A 24,918-nucleotide genomic window follows, 5' to 3' on the forward strand; every position below is an offset into this window, starting at 1 on the left:
TCTGACCTTTGGTCTCACCAAGACCTTAATAAGATAATTGCAGCAGTGGAATTCACTGCGGATGCCACTCTCAATTCTGCCAAATTTGCATCCAAGGTCATGGCATCTTCTGTAGCAGCAAGAAGACTTTTATGGCTCCGAAATTGGCAGGTGGAGTCATGCCGAAAATGGAAGCTGGCTTCAGTTCCTTTTGCAGGCGATAAGCTTTTTGGTGATGCTCTGGACTCCTGTTTAGGGACCCAGACAGGCTAATGATATCCACCGATGCCAGCCTCCTGGGTTGGGGTTCCCATATGCAGGGCCAGATAGCTCAGGGCATTTGGTCCAGATCGGAACAGATCCTTCCCATAAATTGGCTAGAGCTCAGAGCCATTTTTCTGGATCTCAGGCATTTCAGGCAATCAGTGACCGGCTCTCATGTTCTAGTCCTTACAGACAACATGGCCGCAAAGGCTCATGTCAACCAGCAATGGGGGGTGAGGTCCAAAGCCTTGATGAGAGAGGCTCTACGGCTGGGGTTATGGGCAGAGAAACACCTGTTATCGATCTCAGCGGACCACATCTTTGAGGTCGACAACTCCCAGGCCGACTGGCTCAGCAGGAGCCTAGTCGACCAGGCAAAATGGTCCATTCCTCCATCTCTATTCAGGGATCTTTCCCTCAGATTTGGAACACCGGAGGTGGATCTTTTCTCCATTCCTCAAAATGCCCAAGTTGCCAGATTCTTCACCAGGTTTCCTTGCCAGGAAGCGGAGGGGACCAATGCTTTTCGGTGCAGATCGCCCAAGGGTCTCCTCTATGCCTTTTCCCCGCTTCCCATCATTCCGGCAGTAATTCGGAAGATGTTGGAGGAACGTGCGGAGCTCTTCCTCCTGGTACTGTATTGGCCAAGGAGGCCCTGGTCAACCTATCGGTGGCTTCTCCTGCCCATCTAATCTCCCTTCACCAGGGGGCCCTGCTCCACCCAGAGCCCCAGTGGTTCAAGCTGACCGTGTGGCACTTGAGCGGCAGCGGCTAGAGGAGGCTGATCTTACAGAAGGGGTCATCCTCACTATCCTGGCTTCTCGCAAACCTTCTACAAGGCACATCTATGATGCCACCTGGAAGGCTTTTTCCCGATGGTGCCTCAGGGAGGATCTTTCTCCTGCTTCAGCCCAGTTGGCAGAAGTTCTTAGCTTCCTTCAGCATGGGCTGGAGAAAGGTTTGGCCCCCAACACCTTACGCAGGCAGGTTGCGGCCCTCTCCTCAGTCCTTTCATGGGGTTCGGTTCCTTCTTTATCCCATCACCCTTCAGTCAGGAGATTTTTGAAAGGGGCTTCCAACCTGCACCCTCTGGTGGTTCACAGGTATCCTTCCTGGGACCTTCATTTGTTCCTTAATGCCCTTACAAAGCTCCTCTTTGAACCCCTTAGAACAGTGTCTCTCCGTTTCCTGACTCTGAAGGTAGTGTTCCTTGTTGCCATCACTTCTGCCAGGAGAGTTTCCGAGCTTGCTGCACTTTCCATCAGACAGGACCTTTGTTCCTTTCACGATGATAGGGTTGTTCTTCGTCTGGACCCCTCATTTATTCCGACGGTTAATACCTGGTTTCACAGGTCCCAGGACATTGTTTTGCCTGACTTCTGTCCTCTCCCGCACCATGACTTAGAGCGGCAGTGGCACACGCTAGACGTAAGAAGGGCTCTTAGAATATACATGAAGCGCACTTCCTCCTTCAGGAAGTCAGAAGCCATGTTTGTTTCCTTTTTCCCTTCTCACTTGGGGCACAAGGCCTCTTCTCCTACGATTAACAGGTGGGTCAGGTCTTGCATTGAGCAGGCCTACAAAGCTGCGGCCCTTCCAGTTCCCCGAGGTCTGACGGCGCACTCTACCAGAAGCATGGCCACTTCTGCTGCCTGGGTGACCCAAGCATCTTTGGAGGAGATTTGTCGTGTGGCCACATGGACATCCCCGTCTCCTTTTATCAGACACTACTGTCTGGATGCTTTTGCCTCGGTGACTGCAGCCTTCGGCAGATGGGTGCTTCAACGAGTGGTTCCACAATCGGTGTGATGAGCCAGATGAGGACCCGCCTGTGGAAATGCAAGCTTTGGCTCTTGATGCAGCATGGAGGAGAATGGGCATTGGTAGAAGCTACCATGAATGCCCTTTCTATCTATGCTGCGAGAGAGCCCAGCCCCTCCCTTGATTCGTCCGGAGAGGGTAAGACATATTTCTGTATTTATTTTGGGCTTTCAGAGACACCTTTCAGTCTGTCAAGTATCTTCACCAAAGCTGGGGTGTCTCCTGGGGGCTGGCTTTTATATTTTAGTACAGACTCAGCTATGACGTCATAGGAAGGAGTCAACCCATCCTGGGCTCTCTCGCAGCATAGATAGAAAGGCGTTCACAGTAACTTCTACCAACGCCCATTCCAAGTCCATCCTTAAAACGTTTAAAATGCAACTATGTTTGTTCCTGAAGCCTTAACATAGTTAACTCCTCTGGAGGATACACTGACATGTGTATTAAAGGATGAATACATCAATTAGCAGTTGGATTGAAGGAAGGGAATTGAAAATTGTGGGATTTTGATAGTTCTTTATTTTAAAAAACCTGTTAAGTATATTTTGGCTTCAGAGCAGGGAAATGTGAAATGTGTCTCTTCATACTTGCTCATAAATACATTTTTCCCAGCATCCGTGGATGTTCCTCAGCCAGACCTTGCTGACAATTCTGGGAGTTTTAACATCTGAAGAGTAATCAGTTTGAAGAAGGCTGATCTAACCATTAATCTTTACCTTGAGTTAAATAAAGCTAAGTTACTCTGTAAATGTGTTCTTGCCTTTTCACAAATACCTTTGTAGTATTTACATTTAGACTGCACTTTTTTACTGCCTTTCTACTGAAAGGCTTTGAGGTCAGTGTCTTAGATCTGTGAGAAACTGATGAGTGCTGATCACAATCGTAATCGTGGGAAAATTAGTTTTCTACGCAGAGAATATTTTTTACTACCTCAAGGAAAAATTTTACATTAGGACTTCCTGTCATTACACTCTCAAGTTTCACTCAATTAGTTATAACAACACTGCTGGAGAAATTATAAGCCATATGTTTTATGTTTGATTTGGTCTAGTATATGCCTGGAAAGGAGAAACGGATGAAGAATATATATGGTGTATTGAACAGACCCTCTACTTCAAGGATGGACAACCTCTGAACATGATTCTTGATGATGGTGGAGACCTCACCAGCTTGGTTCATACCAAATATCCTCAACTCCTGAAAGGTAATTGTCTAGTCTTCCAAAACACTTAGAATTTTCTAATTTATTGTACATTCAAAGTCACTGGGGAGGTAATTGTTTCATTTTTAAAGGAATGGCTGGATGAGTAGGCAAAACTCATAGTTACCCAAAACAATGCATTTTACTTGTAAGGCAAGAAACGCCCACAAGATATGTTGTAAGCCCCATTTGACTTTGCATATGGGAAAGGAGGATTTATTGGCATTAAACTTTCCTCCCATTCCTCCAGAATAGGCTTGGTCCTTTCAACTCCAATCTTTGGTGTTGCCAAATACTCTGTAACCTATAATAATACAGAAGAATATAATTTTATTACGGTAGACCAGCAATAGACATCACTATTTACAATATATAAAAATAATAATACTGACACATTATAGTACACTAACTCTATACCTGTGTTTTGCTATGAAACTATGTGATCGGGCTTAGTTTTTTGGGAGGAAAATAAGGGGAAAAAATGTGCCTCTGCTTACCAGCATCCATCAGTATTCATCTGGCTAGTGTCCTGTCAGTATGTGAGAGAGTTGAGGGCTGTTTGGAAACTGAAACAGTATTTGCTGTGTGAGCAAGAAGGAGACAGCAAGGAGCCTGAATGTGGCTTAGCTCAACTGTTCTATACTAAAGCTGGTTGCTGCTCTGAAACTGAAAGTCCTCTCCTCTGCTTGTGTTTTGCATTTGGAACAGATTTCTTTTAGAGGGGGAAGGGGAATAGAACTCTTTAGCATCAGAGCTTGTTAATAATAATATACAAAATACTAATGCTGTGATGGTCATTTCAAAAAATCCTTTCTTAGTGAGCACCTAGAAGCCAAATCCAGACCTCCATGGGTTGCTAAGTTTGATTTCCATTGATAATTTTTGTGTGATTTTGTTGTCAGCACATTCAACTATGTAATGAACAAAGTATTTAATAAGAATATTTCATTCATTCAGATCTAGGATGTCTTATTTTGTGTTCCCTTTATTTTTCTGAGCAGTATATTTATACTGTGGAAGTGAAATGTATATTTTACATTTTGTGGCCTTGTAAAATTGTTAAGATAGTTCCTTTTTTTTAAAAAAAACCTGGCCTATATGTTGGTATAGTTAGCATGAATAAGTTTTACATTACACACATTTAATAGCTAGGAGTCATTTTCTGCTCCCTTCCCATTGCAAATTTCTCAGTATTTGGAGTGCTATGTTCAGATTTTTTTTCAGCCTTAATAATAACATGACCATCTGTAAAATAATATTCAAAAATTGTTGCTCTGTGATGCTATATTTCTTCTGTTAAAAATCCTGACGAGAATTTTTGTAATATATAGAACCTTTTGGTATCGATGTAGTAATGCCAGATGAATCTAGTCAGAAATGCCATATATTTATTCTTTATAGACTGAATATGTCCCACAGTTGCAAAAAATATACAAGGAACTTTTTGGAAAGTAGCCAAACCAAAAAATCAATACTATTCTTTTGATTTTGAAAAAACATTTTCTTTTGAAGATCTCCTTGAAAGTTTTCTCCCATTTTTCAATTCTCTAAATCTTAAATTGTTCAGGAATATTCCAGGTGAATATGAAGTGGAAAATTCAAGGACAAATCAGAAAATGTTCAAGTAGCTGCTCTGCTATGTTACTATGACATTTTTTTGGTCTGTATATACTAGATTAGGAATTTAAATAGAATAAATAAGTCAGCAATAAAACCCTAGGATATGAGGAGGAGCATTTTGAACTCATGGCTGCCAAAATAATTTTTTTAAAAAATAAATTGTTCAAAAGGATGTGCACTTCTGTGATAGCACAACGCAGTTCTGCCTCATCATGTTTTGCTGTTTGAAAGGCACTGATTTAGTAGTTAATGCAGTATTTCTGGCAACCAGAAAGTCTGGCTTCCTGTTCACATCTTTCCTATTCATCTTTTTTTTTAAGCTTTGCATTCTGTTTTTCCAATAAACAAATGGCATTCAAGACGATTGATATAAAACAGTAAAGTAATTAATCCTACAAATGAAAAGTTTATACTGTTGATTAGAAAGTGCTCAGACCTATCTTCTTCGGTAAGCAACTAAAGCTTGCTTACGCATCAAAACCAACCTAAATAAAAATATTGTCACCTTCCAGTGAGAAAGAGAAAATAATCAATGCTTTTGGTTTTTACATCATTTATCAACCTGTTTCACAGAATGTAAAATATGTAACATACACATGCCCCAATTCAGAAAATTCAAATCAATTATTAGGGTTAGAATGTTTTGGTTTTCTTTTGTGAAGAAAAATGACTTGGATGAGGACGCCCCTTCTTAGCATTCCTAGATGTGATGGTAGGTTTAAGTTCAAGAATGGTATCTGTGTATGTAATGCATCGCAGAATCAAAGCCCTATGGACTGTGTTGATTTCTCTTAATTGAACTTTGAAGACACCTAGAAATAGCTTAGAATTACAATACGTTTATCCCCTCAGTAAATAGGTATTCTCTTACAGCTTTCAAACTATGCCTGCCAAGAACTTGTCTTTTAGCATCAGAGCTCAGGTCTTTATCATCAACATCTAACAGATAGTCCTTGAGTTAAGACTATAATTCAGCTCAGACATTGTTGAAAATTGTGATCATTAAGCAGGTAGCCATGTGACTATGCCTGGTTTTATGGTCCTTTTTGAAGTGGTTAAACACCACCATTGTTAAACAAATCCATTTCATCCAGTGGGCAGTTTTTGCAAGAAACCAGAAGTAAACATTGGGAACAGGCCAATTGGTTCATGGTCATATAACTGTGGGACACTGCAAATAACCATATAGGTGAACTCGTTGCCAAACACTCCAAATGAGATCATGTGACCAGAGGAGGGTACAGCCAATATATCTTCAAAATCAAGTTATAAGTAGCTTTTGGGAGTGTCATTGTAACTTTGATCATTAAGTAACCAGTCAAAAGTCAAGGACTACTTCTAGTCCAGCATAGTACAAATCCATGCTGTTTCAAGTGGCAATCCACATAATTAGCAAACTGCATATATTAATTGATGAATTGCAGTTAATAAAGATGGAGTAGACAAAAGTTCCTAAAGATAAAAACCATAAATATTGGAAAAACAAAAACCAACTTTAATCTACAAATTTGAGGAAGGCTGTTTTCCAATGAAGTAGTGAAATTGAAACCTGCAAAGTTAAGCCTCTAATATCCCCATTATTTTTAACAACAGACAAGGATAAGGAACAGACCAATATCTTCCAACATTGGTTCTTTTAGAGACAATAATCCTGCTGATTTAACAAGTCCATCAGTATTACACAGGCAATATTACAAAATTACTTTCTAGGCTCCTGTACCTTTGGACATTTTGTAATTGTTTAAGCAAAAATGGGAGCAATTGTTCAGTGCTGCCCTTGACTTTTTAGAGATATGGAAGGGGCTATACAAAATAGGCAGTTCAAGAGTAACTGAAATTTAAATTACAGTTAATTAAACTTACATCAAAATGCAATTAATATGGTCACTTATACATAGTTATATGCTTAACTATATTATATATGTATATTTGTGTGTGTGTGTGTGTATGTATGTGTGTGTGTGTGTGTGTGTGTGTGTGTATATATATATATATATATATATATATATATGGATCTTTGGTTGTTCGGGTTTTCTCCCGCGTAAGATTCAAAGTATCTAGGCAACGTTTCGATGAAGTCTCATTCATCATCTTCAGGTTTCTGTCTCCGGCTCTGTGCTTCTCAGAGTAATGTGAGATTGCAGCTGCTTCCTCCTTTTAACTGCCAGTGGGGGTGGGACTTGATTGGGTGGGGGCTTGGCTGTGTTCTGATTGGGTGGGGGTGTGTTCTCATTGGTAGGGGGTTTGGCTGTGTTCTGATTGGTTGGGGGGTTAGCCGTGTTCTGATTGGTTGGAGGCGTATTCTGTTCAGGTGGGGGCTTGGTTGTGCTCAGGTTAGTCTTAGTTGCTGGGGGATTTGAGCTGGTGAGTTGTGATCTTGCTGTTTGGCTTCTAGTACGTGGTCCTGCTGCATCTTCATAGTGGGTGTATCTAGTATCTAGTATCTAGTATCTAGGCAACGTTTCGATGAAGTCTCATTCATCATCTTCAGGCTTCTGTCTCCGGCTCTGTGCTTCTCAGAGTAACCCGAACAACCAAAGATCCACATATAAATACCCGCGAGAACCTCAGAAAACAAATATATATATATACACACACACACACACACACACACACACACACCTTTATATATATATAGAAAGAAACCAAAATTGTAGAAGTATAGAAGCTTTTGTGGCCATGAGAGAGGGTACAATTACTAGTAGATAGCTTTCTTAAGCTGTAATAACAAGTTATAATTTTGTACATAAAATTGCAGTTGTAAGAGTGATTCATTAAACTATGCACTAAAAGTAAAAGGGAAACTAATTGGTAATTGAGATATAAAGTTATGTAAATAAGATTTTGTAAAAAGCCCACTAGAGGGAGGCCTTGTCTTTCTAGTCTATCAAGATGTTATTCTAGTAATTCTTTTCATTAACAAACAATATATTACAAAGTCTATTTTGACTCATCAGTTATATTTCAGGAGACGTATAGGGCAGAATTGTCCTTTGAACATCCAGAAGTGATTAGTCTTCAACTTTTTTTCTCTTTTCATTTTTCTATTGCTAAGAGGTGCAAATGGGGATTTACGTGATTATCTCTTGCCTCATTCTTCTAAAAATTTACAATTTGCACGCATTGTCAGGTATTTATGATTTTTTTTTCTATAGCTTCCCCGGGATCCAAATATTTGTGTCAGATGTGATACTACCAGATGTATTTAATGGTTGGAACTGATATCAAGATATTTAATTATCAGCATTCTCATACAAAAAAAATTGTCTTCTTGAATATGCAGTCTATTAAAATACTATATCAATAGGTGATTGGTTATCAGTTAATATATGGCACAGAGCAGTGGTAGGATTCAAAAAATTTTACTACCAGGTCTGTAGGCGTGGCTTGGTGGATGTGACAGGGAAAGGATATTGTAAAATCTCCAGTCAGAGGTGGTATTTTCCGGTTATCTGAACTATTCAAAATTTCCACTACTGGTTCTCCAGAACTGTTGAGAACCTACTGAATACCACCTCTGGCACAGAGCTCATCTTTATACAAGGCTATTGTTTACTTCTGTGAAACACTCTGATTGGTTTAAGAGCTAAATTTTATATCCTTATAGTACTACTTTGTTCAATGAAAAGTATGCCTTAAGTTTCCTGTACTACAATACACTCTTCCATAGAAAATCCAATATCCACAAAAAGCGAAACCAGAGGGACAAGTTAATGCTGACCACACCTTCTCAAAAATACACTTCCTCTTCAAATATCTCTTTTATTATCTTGAAATAAAAGAGATCATTTAAAATGAAAGATAATTGCTTTATGAATATTCCAAAATCCTTAATAAAACAATTGTATTAGGCCAATTGCGATTATAGAATAAGATTCAAATTTCAAGTTCAACTAAGTCGATAATTAAATCTACATTTGGTTTCAATCTTGCATGGAAATAGGAATAAATCAAAGCCCTGTAAACTGGGATCTATCAAATTACATGTACTTGATCAGCTAAGTAAGCTCAGACTGAAAAAAACAACATAAATGTAATTTATACAGATATACAGTCCAGCTTGGATTTTCTTGTTTCTTATTTCAAAGAAGCTGATGTAATTTAAATCTGAGTTCCATCTCAGACATAATTGTGCTTAATCAACTGTTGTGAACTTTAATTGAACTAGTGAAGGATATTACCATAACATAGATGAAAAGCCGATGTAACATAAGTTTTCTGTAGTCAGCTAGATGTTGATTCATAGTGACACACTTCTTCCAGTACATTCTTAAATATGAACTGACATAAATTTTATGTCAACAATGTAATATGTACAGGACACATTTAGTGTTATTTTCAGAAAGAGGATACAGGACATTAAAACCCTAAATGTTATTTGATTCCTTCAGTGAGGCCAAATGCTGTTCTCCATTCTTGTTACTATAAAATATCCACTGTAGATGAAGCTACAATAAAATAGCTAATAGCTACAGTGAAGGGACATTTCTAATACCAAAAGGAAAATAGAAACTATGCCTCAATAGAAGACATATTTATTGCTTGCCTAATTCATGTTTGCAAAGCAGTTCCATCCATAACTGGTAGGTTTTTTTTTTTTTTGTTAAACTAGGCTTATAAATTTTCTTTTCTACTCTTCCCCGCCCATAACAAGTAACTCTTGTACCCTGTATTAAATTTTATAAATGTGTGTATTTCTTTGAAGATGCAAGCATTGTTGTACAGGTAATTCTCAACTTACAACAGTTCATTTAGTGACTGTTTGAAGTTACAATGACACTGATAAAAGGTGACTTATGACAGTTCTTCACACTTATGATGATAGCATCGGCATGGTCACCATCATATCCAAATTCAGACACTTGGAAACTAACTCATATTTATGATGCAGTGTTCCGGGGCCACGTGATCACCTTTTGCAATCAAAGTCAATGGGGAAGGCAGATTCACATAATAACTGTGTTGCTGACTTAACAACTGCCATGATTTACTGAACAACTGTGGCATGAAAGGAGATCAAATATGGTCGTAAGTCAAGTACTACCGGTAGTCAGATATCCAATTTTCAGATGATTTTGGACACAATATCTTCTCAATGTAGCTGCAATGTGCAAAGTGATGCTGCTTCAGCAAGGCATCCATAAATCCTGATTGAATCCCTCCATGAAAAAGGATTGAGTACCCTCATTAACTTAACAGTTTGAAGTAAGCATAGGATTATTTTATATCAGCTATTCGAAATTGAGGTGATGTTCCAAACAGCTGCACAATTTCTGAGAATGTTATATCGTTGTTCTGAAGGAAGAGCCTTCTTCCTGGGTTAACCTTGAATCTTTTCTTGATCATACATATTGTTTTCTTCTGCCCACGCACAGGATATTTATTCTGAAGTCTTCTAGTGTTTAAAATATTTACACTGAAAGAAAATAAATAGATGGCCAAAGAGTAAGTTTTATCCCTTTTTATGTGTTAAAAAAAAAAGATTATGTCTATTCATTACTATTGACTGTCGTCCTGCCAGAATGAAATTTAAGATATCCTCCTGTAAGAGGTAGTGCAGTAAATTCTGTTGGATTTTTTCCTTGCAGGAATCAAAGGAATATCTGAGGAGACGACCACTGGCGTCCATAATCTTTACAAAATGCATACCAATGGAACCCTGAAGTTACCAGCTATTAATGTTAATGACTCTGTCACTAAGGTAACAACCAGTATTCATGTATTCTATCTTCTTTTTCCTTTCTTAGCTAGCAACTTACTGTTTCTTCATATTTTACATGAAGGGTTTATGTGTATATGACTACTTCCTACTGAAGGTATAGAATATTACATTTAAACAGGGAATGAGGTGATATCTCCTTGGCATCAAAATTAAAATGTTATGCATTCAGAAATGCTTAAAAGTGCCCAGAATCGTTGGGAGTCAAATGGCATATAAATGTAATAAATTCATATAAAGCAATTTCTGGAGGCTTTGAAATGGTGGTCTAGGGAGAACATGGTCATAGAGAAAGACATGGCTTGATATCTAAATGAATCATTGGGAATGGTTGGTATACAAGCGTTAATAATAATAATAATAATAATAATAATACTTATTGGGATCTGCTCGCATAATTCGCCAATACATCACGCAGTCCTAAACTCTTGGGAAGTATTCAATCAGTGATTTGTGATATGAAAGTTATCTCGTTATCTCGTTTGCTCTGTACACGGTTGTTTTTTTGTGTCAATAATAATAGTAATTATTAGGCTTGAATCTTACAGAAGTTCCTCATTATACCGGTACATCCAAGTTACATGTATTCATTTTGTTTAATATAGTTGTATATATCTATTATTGATAAAGATCAAGGCTTAGTATGCAAATGTTTTCATTTATCTGCAGTTTTGGCTTCATTTTTATTTATTTTTAATCTATCTAACTTCTAGTTGTCTAAATTACCAGAGTAATTCTAAGTGGCTTCCATATTAAGATTAAAAACAGTAAATAGAAACAATATGCAAAGGACAGAACAATAGTGCATACTATGCGTCAGAGAAGGATAACAAACTCAAACGCTGTTATAGCATTCACATTACTCTCTCAGGAAGAGAATGAATACAATCCAGGCACTGCTGAAAGCATCATGTTTTGGGACCTTTAGGACTTTCTAGTATTGTTGCAGCCTTATGAACCTCAAGAATAATGCTGTTCTACAGGGCAGGCACTAAAATGGAGTAGGTTTCCCACCTAGATCCCACTCAATAACAACCCTAGAGACCTGAACTTCTCCAGATCTTAGTGATGGGACAAGAAGTGACAGCAGAAAGTTGACTGCATAGGTCTTGACAATCAAGACCTTAAATTTTGCCCAAATCTGACATTTTTATTGGATTTGTTAATAATATTTTTATTACTTTACCCATGTACAAAATGGCAGATGGACTTGTAAAAAAAAGTACTTATGGATTACATCATCAGTGCTAAATGCTTGCAGTTGCTGCTGCTTCTGGAAGTGATTGAGAAATTGCCTTGAACAGTGTATGCAAACCTGCTTGCAATGATCGCTCCACTGCACCTCTGGATACTAATATTGCTTGCATATTGTCTATAGTTTAATCCAGTTGCAACAAATAATCTTCAAGCAGCAACAGCATCTCTGCAGCTCCCTACAATGGCCTCTCTCACCAAGACTGAAAGATACAGTGTACAGTGAAGAAGCCAGCATGAGCCACATGGCAGAAAATAGAGCAACACCCTCCATTAGCAGCCCATCGGTCTCCTCAGAGAAGATACTTTTACTGCAAGAAAACATATTGGAGTCTGAAAACTATACTTCTTAGCTGAATGAGATAAAGGGCAACAACATTGTAGCCCAATTGTGTAGATAATTGCTTGTGGGAGGAAGAGAATTGCCATTGGCTCCAGAACCTAACCCACAATTCCCATAATTACAGGCTTGTTTTGTTAACCATAGTTTAATACTGGAATAGTGTCTTGAGCAACAAGAACCATCTATGAGATGTTTAATAATATCTGTTTTCTTTCCAGTAGAATTTAATTCCATACAATAACAAACAGCTGTTTTTTGTTTGCTTTTACATGCAACTCTAAAGAATGTTCAGTTTTCTTCAAATGTTCGGTTTTCTTTCCTAGAGTAAATTTGACAACCTCTATGGCTGTCGAGAATCCCTCATTGATGGAATTAAGCGTGCCACTGATGTCATGATTGCGGGAAAAGTGGCTGTTGTAGCAGGCTATGGTGATGTTGGCAAAGGTTGTGCTCAAGCCTTGAGAAACTTTGGTGCTAGAGTCATCATCACAGAAATTGACCCCATCAATGCACTGCAAGCTGCTATGGAAGGTGAGAAGCAACTTGGTTATATGTTACAAGATGTTATTACCTTGGCAATGCATTAATTTGGTAGCTGTACATTGACTGTAATCTGATACTGCAGTGCTTTTCTAGAAAAACTGACCCACGTATAGTGTCAGACAAACCTCCCTTAATCACATGATTGCCATTATATTCAGTACACATTGTCCTGTTGTTCTCCCCCCCCCCCCTTGTATGATGGAGAGATTGGAGAAGAAATTAGAAGAGAATAAGCAGGTACACAATGGGGAATATATATTTACAGCAATGTACACTCGTTATGTGGCTGCTTATTCTCTTCTAATCCCAGGGTTCCTTACAGCGCAGCATCCTATTGGGGGAGTAATTGGTAGCCATCTCTCAAAGCTGGGTGACACTGGGCAGAGTGAGAGGTGGCTTTTGCCAAGTCCTGGCTCCATCACAATCCTCTTCTTTTAGTCAAACATTTCTTCACACCAAGGCAGCAGTAACCACCATATATATTTTTGCCAAGGCCAGTTAACTTTCCCCTGCAGCTTCCACCCTGCCAAAATGAAAAAGGAGTTGTAAGCCTGCATTACCTAAGCCAGCCCTCAGGCACCTCCCCTTTTCACATGCACTGGGGTGGAGTCCAGACATGTGCAACTGGGAATGAAGGACATGACCCCTTTGGGGGCTCTTCGGAGGCCAGAACTGATACGCACCTTTCCAAGGCAAACTCCCTTTTCCCCTTGCCAATCTCCTCCCATCCAAATAACCTTTATCTCTGCCCAAGTCTATAAAGCAAGAGAGAGGAAACACCCACGTGCCTCTTTCTCCCCAGCCTCTCTAGAGGCCCCTATTGAAGCCCAGATGACTCCTGTGCTCCCTCCCATGCTAACTGCAACCTCTCTCCACCCCAGAATGGAAGGGTCCTGCCAAGTGATTTCTGTAGGCAATCTCTTTCCCTCCATCCTACAGAGTGTAGAAATTAGAGACAAAGGTATTAGAAGAGAGTACAGTAGGCAGGTAAAAGTGACTGCTAACATTGATGCGTTGCTTTCAGTATGATTACTGTGTTCTAATCCCCTTCTCTCCAAAATGAATGCAAACATTAATTGCCAATCCAGCATTGGGGTGAACATTCCAAAGGGGAGGGAGTGGCTAGGAGGCAAACAAAACCCGTCTGGTAAACTCGCAAGATTTGTTCTTTCACCATGTACATGTATACATCCAAATTAAACTCTGTTGTTTCTCTGTGTCATATAATATGTGTGGGTACATGCATATTTTGGTATTTATTTAGTCATGTTTATGTAGTGTATATTAGAGGTGGAGACCCTTTGAGAGCTGTATGCAACAAAATTTCATTTTAATGTATGTCGATTAGTGTACATTCAAAGTGATAATAAAGTTAGTCTAAGTCTAAAACCAAGGTGTGAAACTGATTACTTTTTTCAATTTCAAGTCAGAAAGTACAATTGCAATGATTTCCCACTTAGTGACTGCTTCAGTCAGTGACTTAGTCCCAATTGTGGTTGCTAAATGAGGACTACCTTTATTGTGGCTAAAATTAGATAAAATAGTGTACCTGTACTTATTCCCACTTAGGCTTTTTAAGAATAGGAAGAACCATATGAATTAATAGAGCTTTTAATCCAGTAGTGATGTATAACAAAGTATATTTTAAAATTATAATTTCACACACACATTACATAAAGAAGATTGAATCTTTATTAGTTCTATTGATACTTTACATTTTAGAGGTATGCCTGAACTACTTAAATGCATGCCTTTGGCTGTAATGCAACAAACATTTTTCTTTTTTGGTATTTTCAGGTTATGAAGTTACAACAATGGAAGAGGCCTGCAAAGAAGGGAACATCTTTGTTACTACAACTGGATGTTCAGATATTGTGCAGGGAAGGTATTTATCTTTTTAGTTACAGCTGGTGTGGCTCCATGTGATATTAAAAATAGATGCAGAATATTGCGGACATAATTTCTTTGATGGTTTAATTATCCTATTCTCAGTGCTGTTTTCTTCCAATACAAACCTTTAGATTTTAGTTGATGAATTCTGAGAGTCAGACTTCTAAAATAGATTTCAATAGTTCTGCATAGAGGTAGACCTTGTTTAGTGACCATGCAATTATGACAGTGATGATAAAATAACCTTGTGGTCAATCCTTGAATTACAATCTTTGCAGGTATATGAAGTATTGCGGAAGTAAGATTATAAGCACATTTGCAGGTTTATTTGCAGTGACTGCTCTGCTTAAAACCAAGTTGCCCATCCTAATTGTGGTTGTTAAACAAGGACTACCTGTGTATTAAAATATGTTTAACACTTGTTATTGTTTATAAGCTTAGTTTCCTTTGTTGTAGCTTAGAGTTGAGATACTTGCACAGATGTTTGCAGCAAACAATTAACTAATGGTGGAGACATTCATCCCGCAAACTTTGGTAAAGTATCTTATTGTCACACATCTGGAAGTCTTCAAAGTCCTATTTCTTGGATACTTGCCTAGTTACTGTCCATGAAAAAGATCTCCCTGTTTCATTTCAGGCATTTTGAACATATGAAAGATGATTCCATTGTGTGCAATATTGGGCACTTTGATGTGGAAATCGACGTGAAATGGCTGAATCAAAATGCTATGGAGATTGTAAATATCAAACCCCAGGTTAGTACATCTAAACCTAATTCCTATTTTTAAGGTACACAGTTAATAACTGTAGCAGATTGTGGAGAGCCTGAGAAAATTATGAATTGTGAACATAGCACAGCTTATGTCATAAATGGTGACTTAATCTTGGTGGAGAAAATCTGGAAAGAGGAATTTTAAAGCATTCAAAGAGACTCTATCTGAATGAACACATTATAAATAAACGTAGGAAACTCTTTTTGCAGTGAAATTGCTACCTAGTCAGGTAATAAAATCTCTGCAAGCAAGCAACCAAGCTCAAGGAGCTCCACAGTTTAATTCTGAGCTACATAGATTCTCTTCTATCGGATCCTCTTACAGTTTCTAGGATTCTATATTTATCTAAGACTAGCATAAAAATTATTGTACTGAAATCTTATTTTTTCTTGCTTTCCTGAGTTTGCCCAGCTATGTGGGGTTTGACACTAGTGAGTTACTGCACTGTGATTGAGAATTCTGATGCCCAAGCATCACAAAACATCAAATCTCTTCAAGTTTTTTGGGAAAGTGATCTAATCTTATAAAAATCTAATTTAGATGCATCTCAGCCAGTTAAGGATACATCTTTTGCTAGTTTAATCTGTCCAAATCCCATTTGGCACAAGCTGATTTTATTGCTGTCACTGCTTCATGTTGTCTCATGTTCCTCTAATTAAGCTTCCTAGCCAGAGTTGCTATCTCCTGCTGTGGTGAATACTTCTGTGTATCATATAGAAAATCCACATTTCCTCCTTGTCCTTCCTTATCATATTGAGCTACTGTTTTTCATTTATTTATAGGTAACTGGAAGCCAGGTGTCTTTCAGAAACACATGCTTCAACATTACTTTTTTTTAAAATGAAGACATTTTCCAGCGCAGTTTTGAAACATTCCAGGTGCTAAGATAAATAACTCAATAGGAGCACATCAAAAACATTTCTTATCCCTTCATGTAGTCTAATTTTAAAGCTCTTCCCTAAAATTCCTGAACATTGTATGCAAGCAAGATGTCCTATAATTTTTTTGCAATTAAAGGAAAACGTGATTTTGATAAGAATCAGCACCTTGGTGTTCCTAAGGAAAATGTTATTCTGTTCTTTGAGCTTTATTCCAAGATGCTTTCTACTCAGAGATAGATAGCCTTTCAATAAGCTTTTTTCACTTTTGTATTATGAAGCAAATACGTTTAAAATTGTCTTTTTTAACTTGCAATCAAACGCATCTCTCCTGGTATTTGATATTAAGCAGATGGCCAAGTTAAAGCCTAGTAATTGTCTCCTGTATCTTAACAGGAGTGACTTGGACAGTTCTTAACCATAGTGTGTTTCATTGTAAGGCTATAGACAATTTTATAATGAACATATCATTAATTTGATAGTATTTGATAGTATATGCTTTCTTGCATTATTAATAAAGATCCCAAATTGAGTTACACTGATGAAAATTTGAGAAGAGCTTTAAAACATCAGTGCAGTAACTTTCTAAACAATATTAACAATCTTAATTCTAAAAGCTCTGTTTTTACATTATGTTGCAGATTACATGAAGATTAACTGCTTTGAAAAGTGGTTCTATGAGAGGAACTTTGCTATAACTTTATCATATCCTGATGAGATAGCAGCATTCATTTCTGAAATTCATAATGCTGTATGTCAGCCTTCCCAATGTAGTGCTTTCCAGATGGATGGGATAATTCCAAGTTTCTCTCCTATAAGTTGGGAATTGTAGGGTAGGCGATGCATTATGAAAGTTGTTGGTTAGTTGCTTACACAGAATTAAACATTATTATACAAGATGGTACTATTCACTGTGCATTCTTGACAAGACTTATCTCTGCAGGTCTCTTGTTATAGAAATAGTCAACCTTTTTATTATGAGATCCCTAGTACACTGAAATAGGACAGATCTGGACAAAGAATTTAAACATGCATTTTAAAAGTGTTTTTTAGATTAATAACATTCCTAGACCTCAAAATAAATTCTTTTGTACTATATAGAGTGTCATCTACAATATTAACATTAAGATTCCAGAGGAGAGACATAATTTCAGGTATATCTCACTGAAGTTATAAAACCTGTGGAGAGCTGTTGCTTCTTCACCTGAATAAACAAGTTGATTTATGTGGGAGTTTGTTTAGCTCTTGGCTATGAAAAAAACTATTTTTAATGTAACATTTTAACATCCTTTAAGCTCACTTAGTAAGAATGTTTGTCACTTCAACTAATTCTATACAATGCACATTTTAATTAATTTAAAACAATTCTGTATTTTTATTTAACTACCATCTCTGTTTCCATATCTTATTTAATAGGATAAATTATAACTCAGAAATGAGCAATATATTTTGTCATCTGTTCAATTTGGTTAAATATTTTTCCACAGAATCCTTGTATATAGTTACAGTGCTGCATCATGTGAAAATAATTTTCCTGTTTTTCACAACTCATATAGCATTTATTTTTGCAAATTTTAATTCATTTCAGTCTATCATGCCATCTGCTTAAAATTTGCATTTTTTTGCGTAAAATATCAATTTAAATATAATTATTTTGGTTCAGAATAGATCATTTGTTCCATACTATTTTTTTCATCTGATCCTTTCCCCAAATTTACATTTTTGCATTTCATTTTTTAGCAAACACAGAAGTGCAAAATACATATAATGTTTTATGTTAAAGCTCCTTTGTTTTCATATCGGCCTGTTGGCTCATTGTTTAGAAATGAGTGGAATATCTTAAATTTAATAGGCATAAATTGATTTGTAACCTAATTTTATTACAGAGTTAAATTTGCTAATGGCACATCATTGGTTTTATGCCAAGAAATGGAAGTTCTTGTAGAGGAGGAAACTAAAGGTTGTGAACCGATGAAATGTATAGCCAAAAATTTCATCCCGTTATACTAAACATAGTAATGCCCAGGTTCTGTTAGTGAACATAATCTAATATGTAAACATGTATGGGTCGGGAAGTAATGCATCCTAATACCACCACCCCAATGGTTTTGTTATTTAAATGTTTTCACTGATTTGTGGCTTTAACAGTCCTTTTTTCCACCAAATTCTTGCAGCCAAAATTTATTGCTAATTTATTTTTTTGCAGAATTTTAATATTTTTATAGTTGCCTTTCCCCAAAATTGCATTATGGAAAAATTCAAATACTGAAATAAAATGATATATGTGGGAATGCTAGTGAGGGCTTCCATTTGATACAGTTTTGATGCTGCAGAATCTGTTTTGCTTTCAATTTGAAAAAAAGTATGTATGGAAAATAGGGGAAACATTCTATCTGATTATTTTCCAGTTGTCCCAGCCAAGAATCCTGCACGCTGAGGAAATTGCCTCTCCTTGAAGTTCTTCTGTTTGTATCATTAAGAGAATGATCCTTCTTCCTTCTAATGTATTTGGAGTTATCAAATAATGATTCTTGTCGCTTTTTATGCGCATGTGCCTGAATTCTTGGTGCAATGAAGAAGCATCTTGTTTGAACTTATTTTCATTGTTCCAGAAAGAATATAAAATTGTGGGCATTTCTGACAAAAGTGTAATTCATGGCGTTAGTGCAAATTCAGATTGATGAATTCAAGCTGTGCATTTTTCAAGATAAATGTCTTTCAAAAATATTTTTTATTTTATTTTATTATTTCTCATCTCAAATTCATTATTCTGGGTAGTTAACAGTGTTAAAAAAATTAAAAGTTTGAAAAAAACAGAAAAACATAAATAGCATGTCAGTGTTCCAACTAACAAACTCCAAACCAATAAATTCCGAGACAAGCATTTCCTCAAAAGTTTCATTTTATGAAAGTTGTCATATTGGCACATCTGGGAAAACCTGAATCTGAGTGTTGTAGTTCGAAGGAAGGAGAGGCTTAGACCAGGGCATGCATTTAACAGGTTTATTGAAGGAACAGTGGTTGTCGCGTCTGCCAGCCAACGGGCAGACTAGCTTGCGAACAACGGCTGGCTGTCAAACGGCGCCAGCCAATAGGAACGGTTGTTGAACCTGCTTAAAGAGCAGACCCGGTTGGAGCCCCAACCGGTTCCCAAGACATAACACCCCTTCCCCCTAGATGGGAACACATATAGTCTTTGAGATACGCCGGTGGTCTGTGTTGGCGACCCGAGCGACGTAACTCAGGAGAGTCATTGGGTGAAGACAAGTTCGTGGACCCCTGGTCAGGGTACGTAGGGGAGCGAACAGGGCTCGGTGCAGGAACTGGAGCCAGGGAAAAGTCTCTGCCTTCGCTGGGGATAAACGGTGGTGCTCCCGGCTGGCAGTCCCGGTCTACTGCCTGCTCCCTCTGCTCCGTTGGTGTAGGGTGGTCACTCTGGGGATCACTAGCTGGACCTTGGAGTGGCGCCCGCGGCTCATCTGGTGGAGATGGGTCTGGGCCGGTCAGGCTGCTCCGTCGTCTCCGCAGCTGGTCCAGGTGTCTTCGCCACACACGACCGTCTTCAAGTTGGACCCGATAAGATCTCGGACCTGTGACAGCCACAACTTTCCCGGCCACCCACAGTGGGTCCCCCGCGTAGTTCCTAGCAAACACTAGGTCCTGAACTGCGAAATTCCTGGCCAGACTGTCAGACCCCAAAGGGGTGTCTGGACAGTAGTGGGGGTGCAGCCTGTCTAAGGTAGTCCTCAGGCGTCTCCCCATCAGCAGCTCAGCCGGGGATTTGTTCGTAACTGTGCACGGTGTGGTATGCTGGCTTAGGAGGAATTGAGACAGTTTAGAATGCCAATCGGCTTGGCCGAACCTGGCTAACGCCTCCTTGGCTGATCTGACTGCCCGTTCAGCCATCCCGTTGCTGGCGGGGTGGAAGGGGGCCGTGAGGACATGTCTGATGCCTAGATTGGTGACATACCTACTAAATTCGTTCGAGGTGAACTGGGGGCCATTATCGGAGACCAGTGTGTCAGGGAGTCCGTGAGTTACGAAAAGGTGAGTCAGGGCTTTAACAACTGCCTGTGTGGTGGTCGTGGGAAGTAAGGCCACATCTATCCATTTTGAATAGGCGTCCACGACCACCAAGAAGGTCTTGCCGTGCATTGGCCCGGCCAGGTCGATGTGAAGCCGTGACCACGGGGCATTGGCACTTTCCCACTTTGTGGGTGTGGCGGTTGGCGGGGCTGCCCTAGATTCCTGACAGGGTCGACACGAGCTTACCCACTTGGCGATCTGATCGTCCATCCCGGGCCACCAGACGTAACTTCGAGCTAACGCCTTCATCCGCACGATTCCTGGATGGCCCTCGTGCAGCATCTTCAGGACGGGTATGCGAAGGGTGGTTGGTATGACCACTCTGGTACCCCACAATAGGCATCCCTGCAACTTAGAGAGCTCTAGCTGGCGAGTTTTAAATGGGGCGAAATCAACTGAATAGTTAGTTTCCGGCCACCCCCTCCCTACCCAGTCCAGAACCTGGGCGATTGTTCTGTCCTTGGAATGTGATGCTATGTCGTCTGCAGTCACCGGCAGCTTGAGTTCGTTTACATCAAAAATGGCATGCACAGGAGCTGGGTCCTCGACTGGGGCTGGCAAGGGGCAGCGGCTGAGGGCATCAGCGTGGTTTAGATTTTTACCGGGACGATAGACCAGTTTGTACGAGTAAGCTGCCAGGAATAAGGTCCATCTGGTCATTCTAGGCGACAATATCTGTGGGGTTTGCTTTTCCCCTGATAACAATCCTAAAAGCGGCTTGTGATCAGTAATAAGTTCGAATTGGTGTCCGAATAGAAATTCGTGGAATTTTTTGACTGCTGCTACTGCAGCCAAGGCCTCCTTATCAACCTGGCTGTAATTACGCTCAGTCGCTGAAAGGGTTCTTGAAAAGAAGGCAATTGGTGCCTCGGAGCCATTGGGGAGTCTGTGACTTAAGACAGCTCCTATCCCAAAAGGGGATGCGTCTGCGGCTAGGACCAAAGGAAGGTGTTGGTCAAATTGTATTAAGACAGCCTCAGAGGTGAGTAGAGATTTGACTGCCACAAATGCTTGGTTTTCTTTGGGTCCCCAGTGCCATGGTGTGTTTCTGTCTAAGAGTCTGTGCAATGGCTCAGCTACTGACGCCTTGTGTGGGAGAAATGAAGCGTAGAAGTTCAATAACCCCAGGAAGGCTTGTAACTCGGTTTTGTTGGTAGGCGTGGGCGCCTCGTGGATGGCCTTGACTTTCGATTCCACCGGGTGGATGCCTGAGGCGTCTAGCCTGTAGCCTAGAAAGTCCACCTGTCTAGTGGCGATGGTACACTTCTCCCGTTTTAGTTTGAGGCCATGCTGCCTGAACTTCTCTAATACTGCCCTGACTCTCTGGATGAGTTGGGGTCTGTCCCTGGCTGTGACTAAGATGTCATCGAAATATGGCACTACGCCGGGAGACCTTGGAGGATTCGCTCCATCAGTGATTGGAAAATACCTGGGGCTACACTTACGCCAAACTGGAGACGCTTACATCTGAATGTCCCTCTGTGTGTAACTATGGTCTGTAAGTCAGCTGTTTGGTTATCCACGGGGAACTGTTGGTATGCCTGTGACATGTCCAGTTTGGCGAAAATGGTGCCAGGTTCGAATGTGTGTAACAGGTGCTGAATGACTGGGACTGGATATGCGCTAACCTGTAGATAACGGTTGATTGACGTCTTGTAGTCAGCACAAATTCTTAGATTACCGTCTTTTTTTAGCGGGGTGACTATTGGGGTCTCCCACTTAGCGAAATCTGTGGGTTCTATCACCCCTTGTTTTAGTAGTTTGTCTAGTTCCGCGTCCAATTTGGGGCGGATGGCGAAAGGTACTCTACGTGGTTTTAAGCGAACGGGGACTGCCTGTGGGTCTACTGAGAAGGAGATGGGAGTGCCCTTATAGCAGCCTAACTCACTACTAAAAACGTCAGAGTAGTCTGTAAATAAGGAGTCAACATCAGAAGTTGAGACAGCATGGACTCCTTTTATACTAAGGCCGAGAGAGGGGAACCAATCCAACCCCAAAAGACTAGGGAGGGCACCATTAACAATCACTAAAGGCAAATGGCCTTTAAAGGTTTGGAATTTCACGAGAAACTTGCCTTTCCCGAGGACGGGGATGTTCTTTCCTTGGTAGTCTCTCAAGGTGAGATGGCACTTTTGAAGCTGGTTCTTTGTCAGTCTGGGCTGGATCTTCTTAAGCGTGTCCCACGATATGATTGAGAGCGCTGACCCCGTGTCTACCTCCATGCGGCAGGGATTACCTTCTAGTAAGACAGAAAGTGTAATTTTATTGGGGGTGTAAAGTGTGTGGTTGGCTTGGTAGCAAGTATGGCATTTTTCTACTTGTCTTCGGGGAACAGGAGAGGAAGGAGATCTTTGTGGAGAGGTGCGCGCTGCCTGGCAGACTCTTGCGAGGTGACCTTTCTTGTGGCAGTTGTGGCAGGTGGCGTTTCTGAACCTGCAAGATGCCCGGGAATGGGAACCTCCACAGGTCAGGCATAAAAGAGTTTGTTTTGGGCCACTGTTGTTTCTTGGCCTCGCTCCTACCGGCGGCTGTCTCGTTGGTTTGAGGCGATGCACATCGGAGTATTCTGCAGGGTCATCCTCACTAACCGCTTCTTCAGAGTGTACGGAGGAAGTGCTGGGTCTGGGAGTGGTGCCCTGGATCTCAGCTGCGGACTGTGCTGCAAGTTCTGCAGCTAAGGCTTCTTCAACTGCCTGGGGGAGGTTGAGGTCTCTTCTAGCCAGCAAACGCCTCTGGAGTTTTAGATCCCTCACCCCACAGACGAGTTGGTCGAGCAGCATGTCGTCCAAATAGTTCTTGAACTCACATTGTAGAGCTGCTGTCCTCAGGGCTGCCATATATTGATTTATGGATTCCCCCTCGGCTTGCTTCCTCATCCTAAAGGTGAAGCGCCTAGCAATCTGAGACGGTTTTGGTGAGTAGTGGTTGGATAGCGTTTCCACCAACTCCGCCCATGGGACATTCCCGATTTCTCGTGGGGCCAGGAGTGCTGTGGCGGTGTCGTAAACTACAGCCCCACAGTAGCTGAGGAAGTAGGATTTCTTCCTCTGCTCTGAAGCTTCAGCCAGTCCAATGGCATCGATAAAGTGGTTGAAGCGATTCTTATACGAATCCCACTTTTCCTCATCAGGTTTGAAAGGGGGGAATACTGAATTGACATTCATTTTGGACCCTTCAGTCTCTTGGTAGACTGGTCTGCCTCACTGGGAGCTCGTTGTCTTGGATTGATGCTGCTTGAGGGCGTTGGCGGCTGTGGCTACAGTGCCCTATTCTCACTCAAGGACTTCGGCTTTTCTGAGGCGCTTGAATTTTCGTGCTCTTTTGTGAGCGTTAGGCGGCTGTGGCTGTGGTGCTGTACTGACAGCGCTTTAAAATTCGAGCCCTTTTTCTTATTATAATTATTATTATTATTATTTTTTTTGGCGAGGCGGCTGAGGCGCTCGCAATTTCACTTGGAGACTTCACTTAGTGACAGCTACTGTAATTAGTGCCCTTTTGTGATCGAGGCGGCTGAGGCTCTCAGCGCCGTAGCTTGCTCTAGAGGCTGCAGTTCAGTGACAGCCGTTAGAATTTTCGCGCCTTTTTTTTTTTTTTCGCGCGCGCGGGCGGCTGCGGCTTCAGCGCCCGACTTTCACTATCCGTGGTGCTCTAACCGTCGCGACTTTCACTGACAGCGCCCGGCTTCTCTAACCGCGGCAGATCTAACCTGAGCGGCTCTAGCACTTTCACTTCGCGATGACAGGCTGCTGAGTCCGAGGCTCGGTAAGCAAAACGGCAAGCGGCTGCAGCTTCCTATGACAGGCTCCTGTTCCTTGGGAAAATGCTCCTGGCTAGCCTTCAAATCCCATCCTCGTCGCCAGTGTTGTAGTTCGAAGGAAGGAGAGGCTTAGACCAGGGCATGCATTTAACAGGTTTATTGAAGGAACAGTGGTTGTCGCGTCTGCCAGCCAACGGGCAGACTAGCTTGCGAACAACGGCTGGCTTGGCTTGACAGCCGGCTTTATATAGCCGGCTGTCAAATGGCGCCAGCCAATAGGAACGGTTGTTGAACCTGCTTAAAGAGCGGACCCGGTTGGAGCCCCAACCGGTTCCCAAGACATAACACTGAGAGTTCTGGGTTTTCCCTTCCCAAAAGAAAATCAAAAATCCCTCCCCTGCAACCACCAATCCATCACATGGTCCAATCAAACATCATCCCACTTGAAGAGCTTCCTCCAGACAACTCCCTTCAGGTGCAGGATAACATGGCTTTGACTTCCGGTGAAAGAATGTTGTTGAGTTTAATCTACCTCTTTAAGAAATTTCCCCTCCCAAATTCCCAGGCACTAAATGTAGCAACCTTGAAACTTCCAAGTAAAATATGGCTTCCAAGGCTGACATAGAAGTTAAGGCAGGGGTAATCAACCTTTTTATACTTACTGCCCACTTTTGTATCTCTGTTAGTAGTAAAGTTTTATCTAACCGCCCACCAGTTCCACAGTAATGATGATTTATAAAGTAGGGGACAAAACCCCTACCGCCCACCATGAAAGCTGGAACACCCACTA

General features: G+C 40.6%; 1 protein-coding gene across 1 annotated transcript in view; it reads left to right on the top strand.

Annotated features, from left to right (window-relative positions):
* Nucleotides 1–24,918, top strand: part of AHCY (adenosylhomocysteinase) — a 40,675-nt gene that overhangs the window by 8,354 nt on the left and 7,403 nt on the right. Inside the window, exons 4-8 of the mRNA XM_026697634.2 lie at nucleotides 3,116–3,268; nucleotides 10,474–10,586; nucleotides 12,525–12,732; nucleotides 14,542–14,629; nucleotides 15,272–15,389. Of these exons, the coding sequence (XP_026553419.1) occupies nucleotides 3,116–3,268; nucleotides 10,474–10,586; nucleotides 12,525–12,732; nucleotides 14,542–14,629; nucleotides 15,272–15,389 (680 nt within the window). The remainder of the gene's footprint in view (nucleotides 1–3,115; nucleotides 3,269–10,473; nucleotides 10,587–12,524; nucleotides 12,733–14,541; nucleotides 14,630–15,271; nucleotides 15,390–24,918) is intronic.

Source organism: Pseudonaja textilis, chromosome 3 (genome assembly GCF_049901715.1).
Source record: "Pseudonaja textilis isolate UNSWEBS1 chromosome 3, rPseTex1.2, whole genome shotgun sequence".
Classification (NCBI taxonomy): Eukaryota; Metazoa; Chordata; class Lepidosauria; order Squamata; family Elapidae; genus Pseudonaja; species Pseudonaja textilis.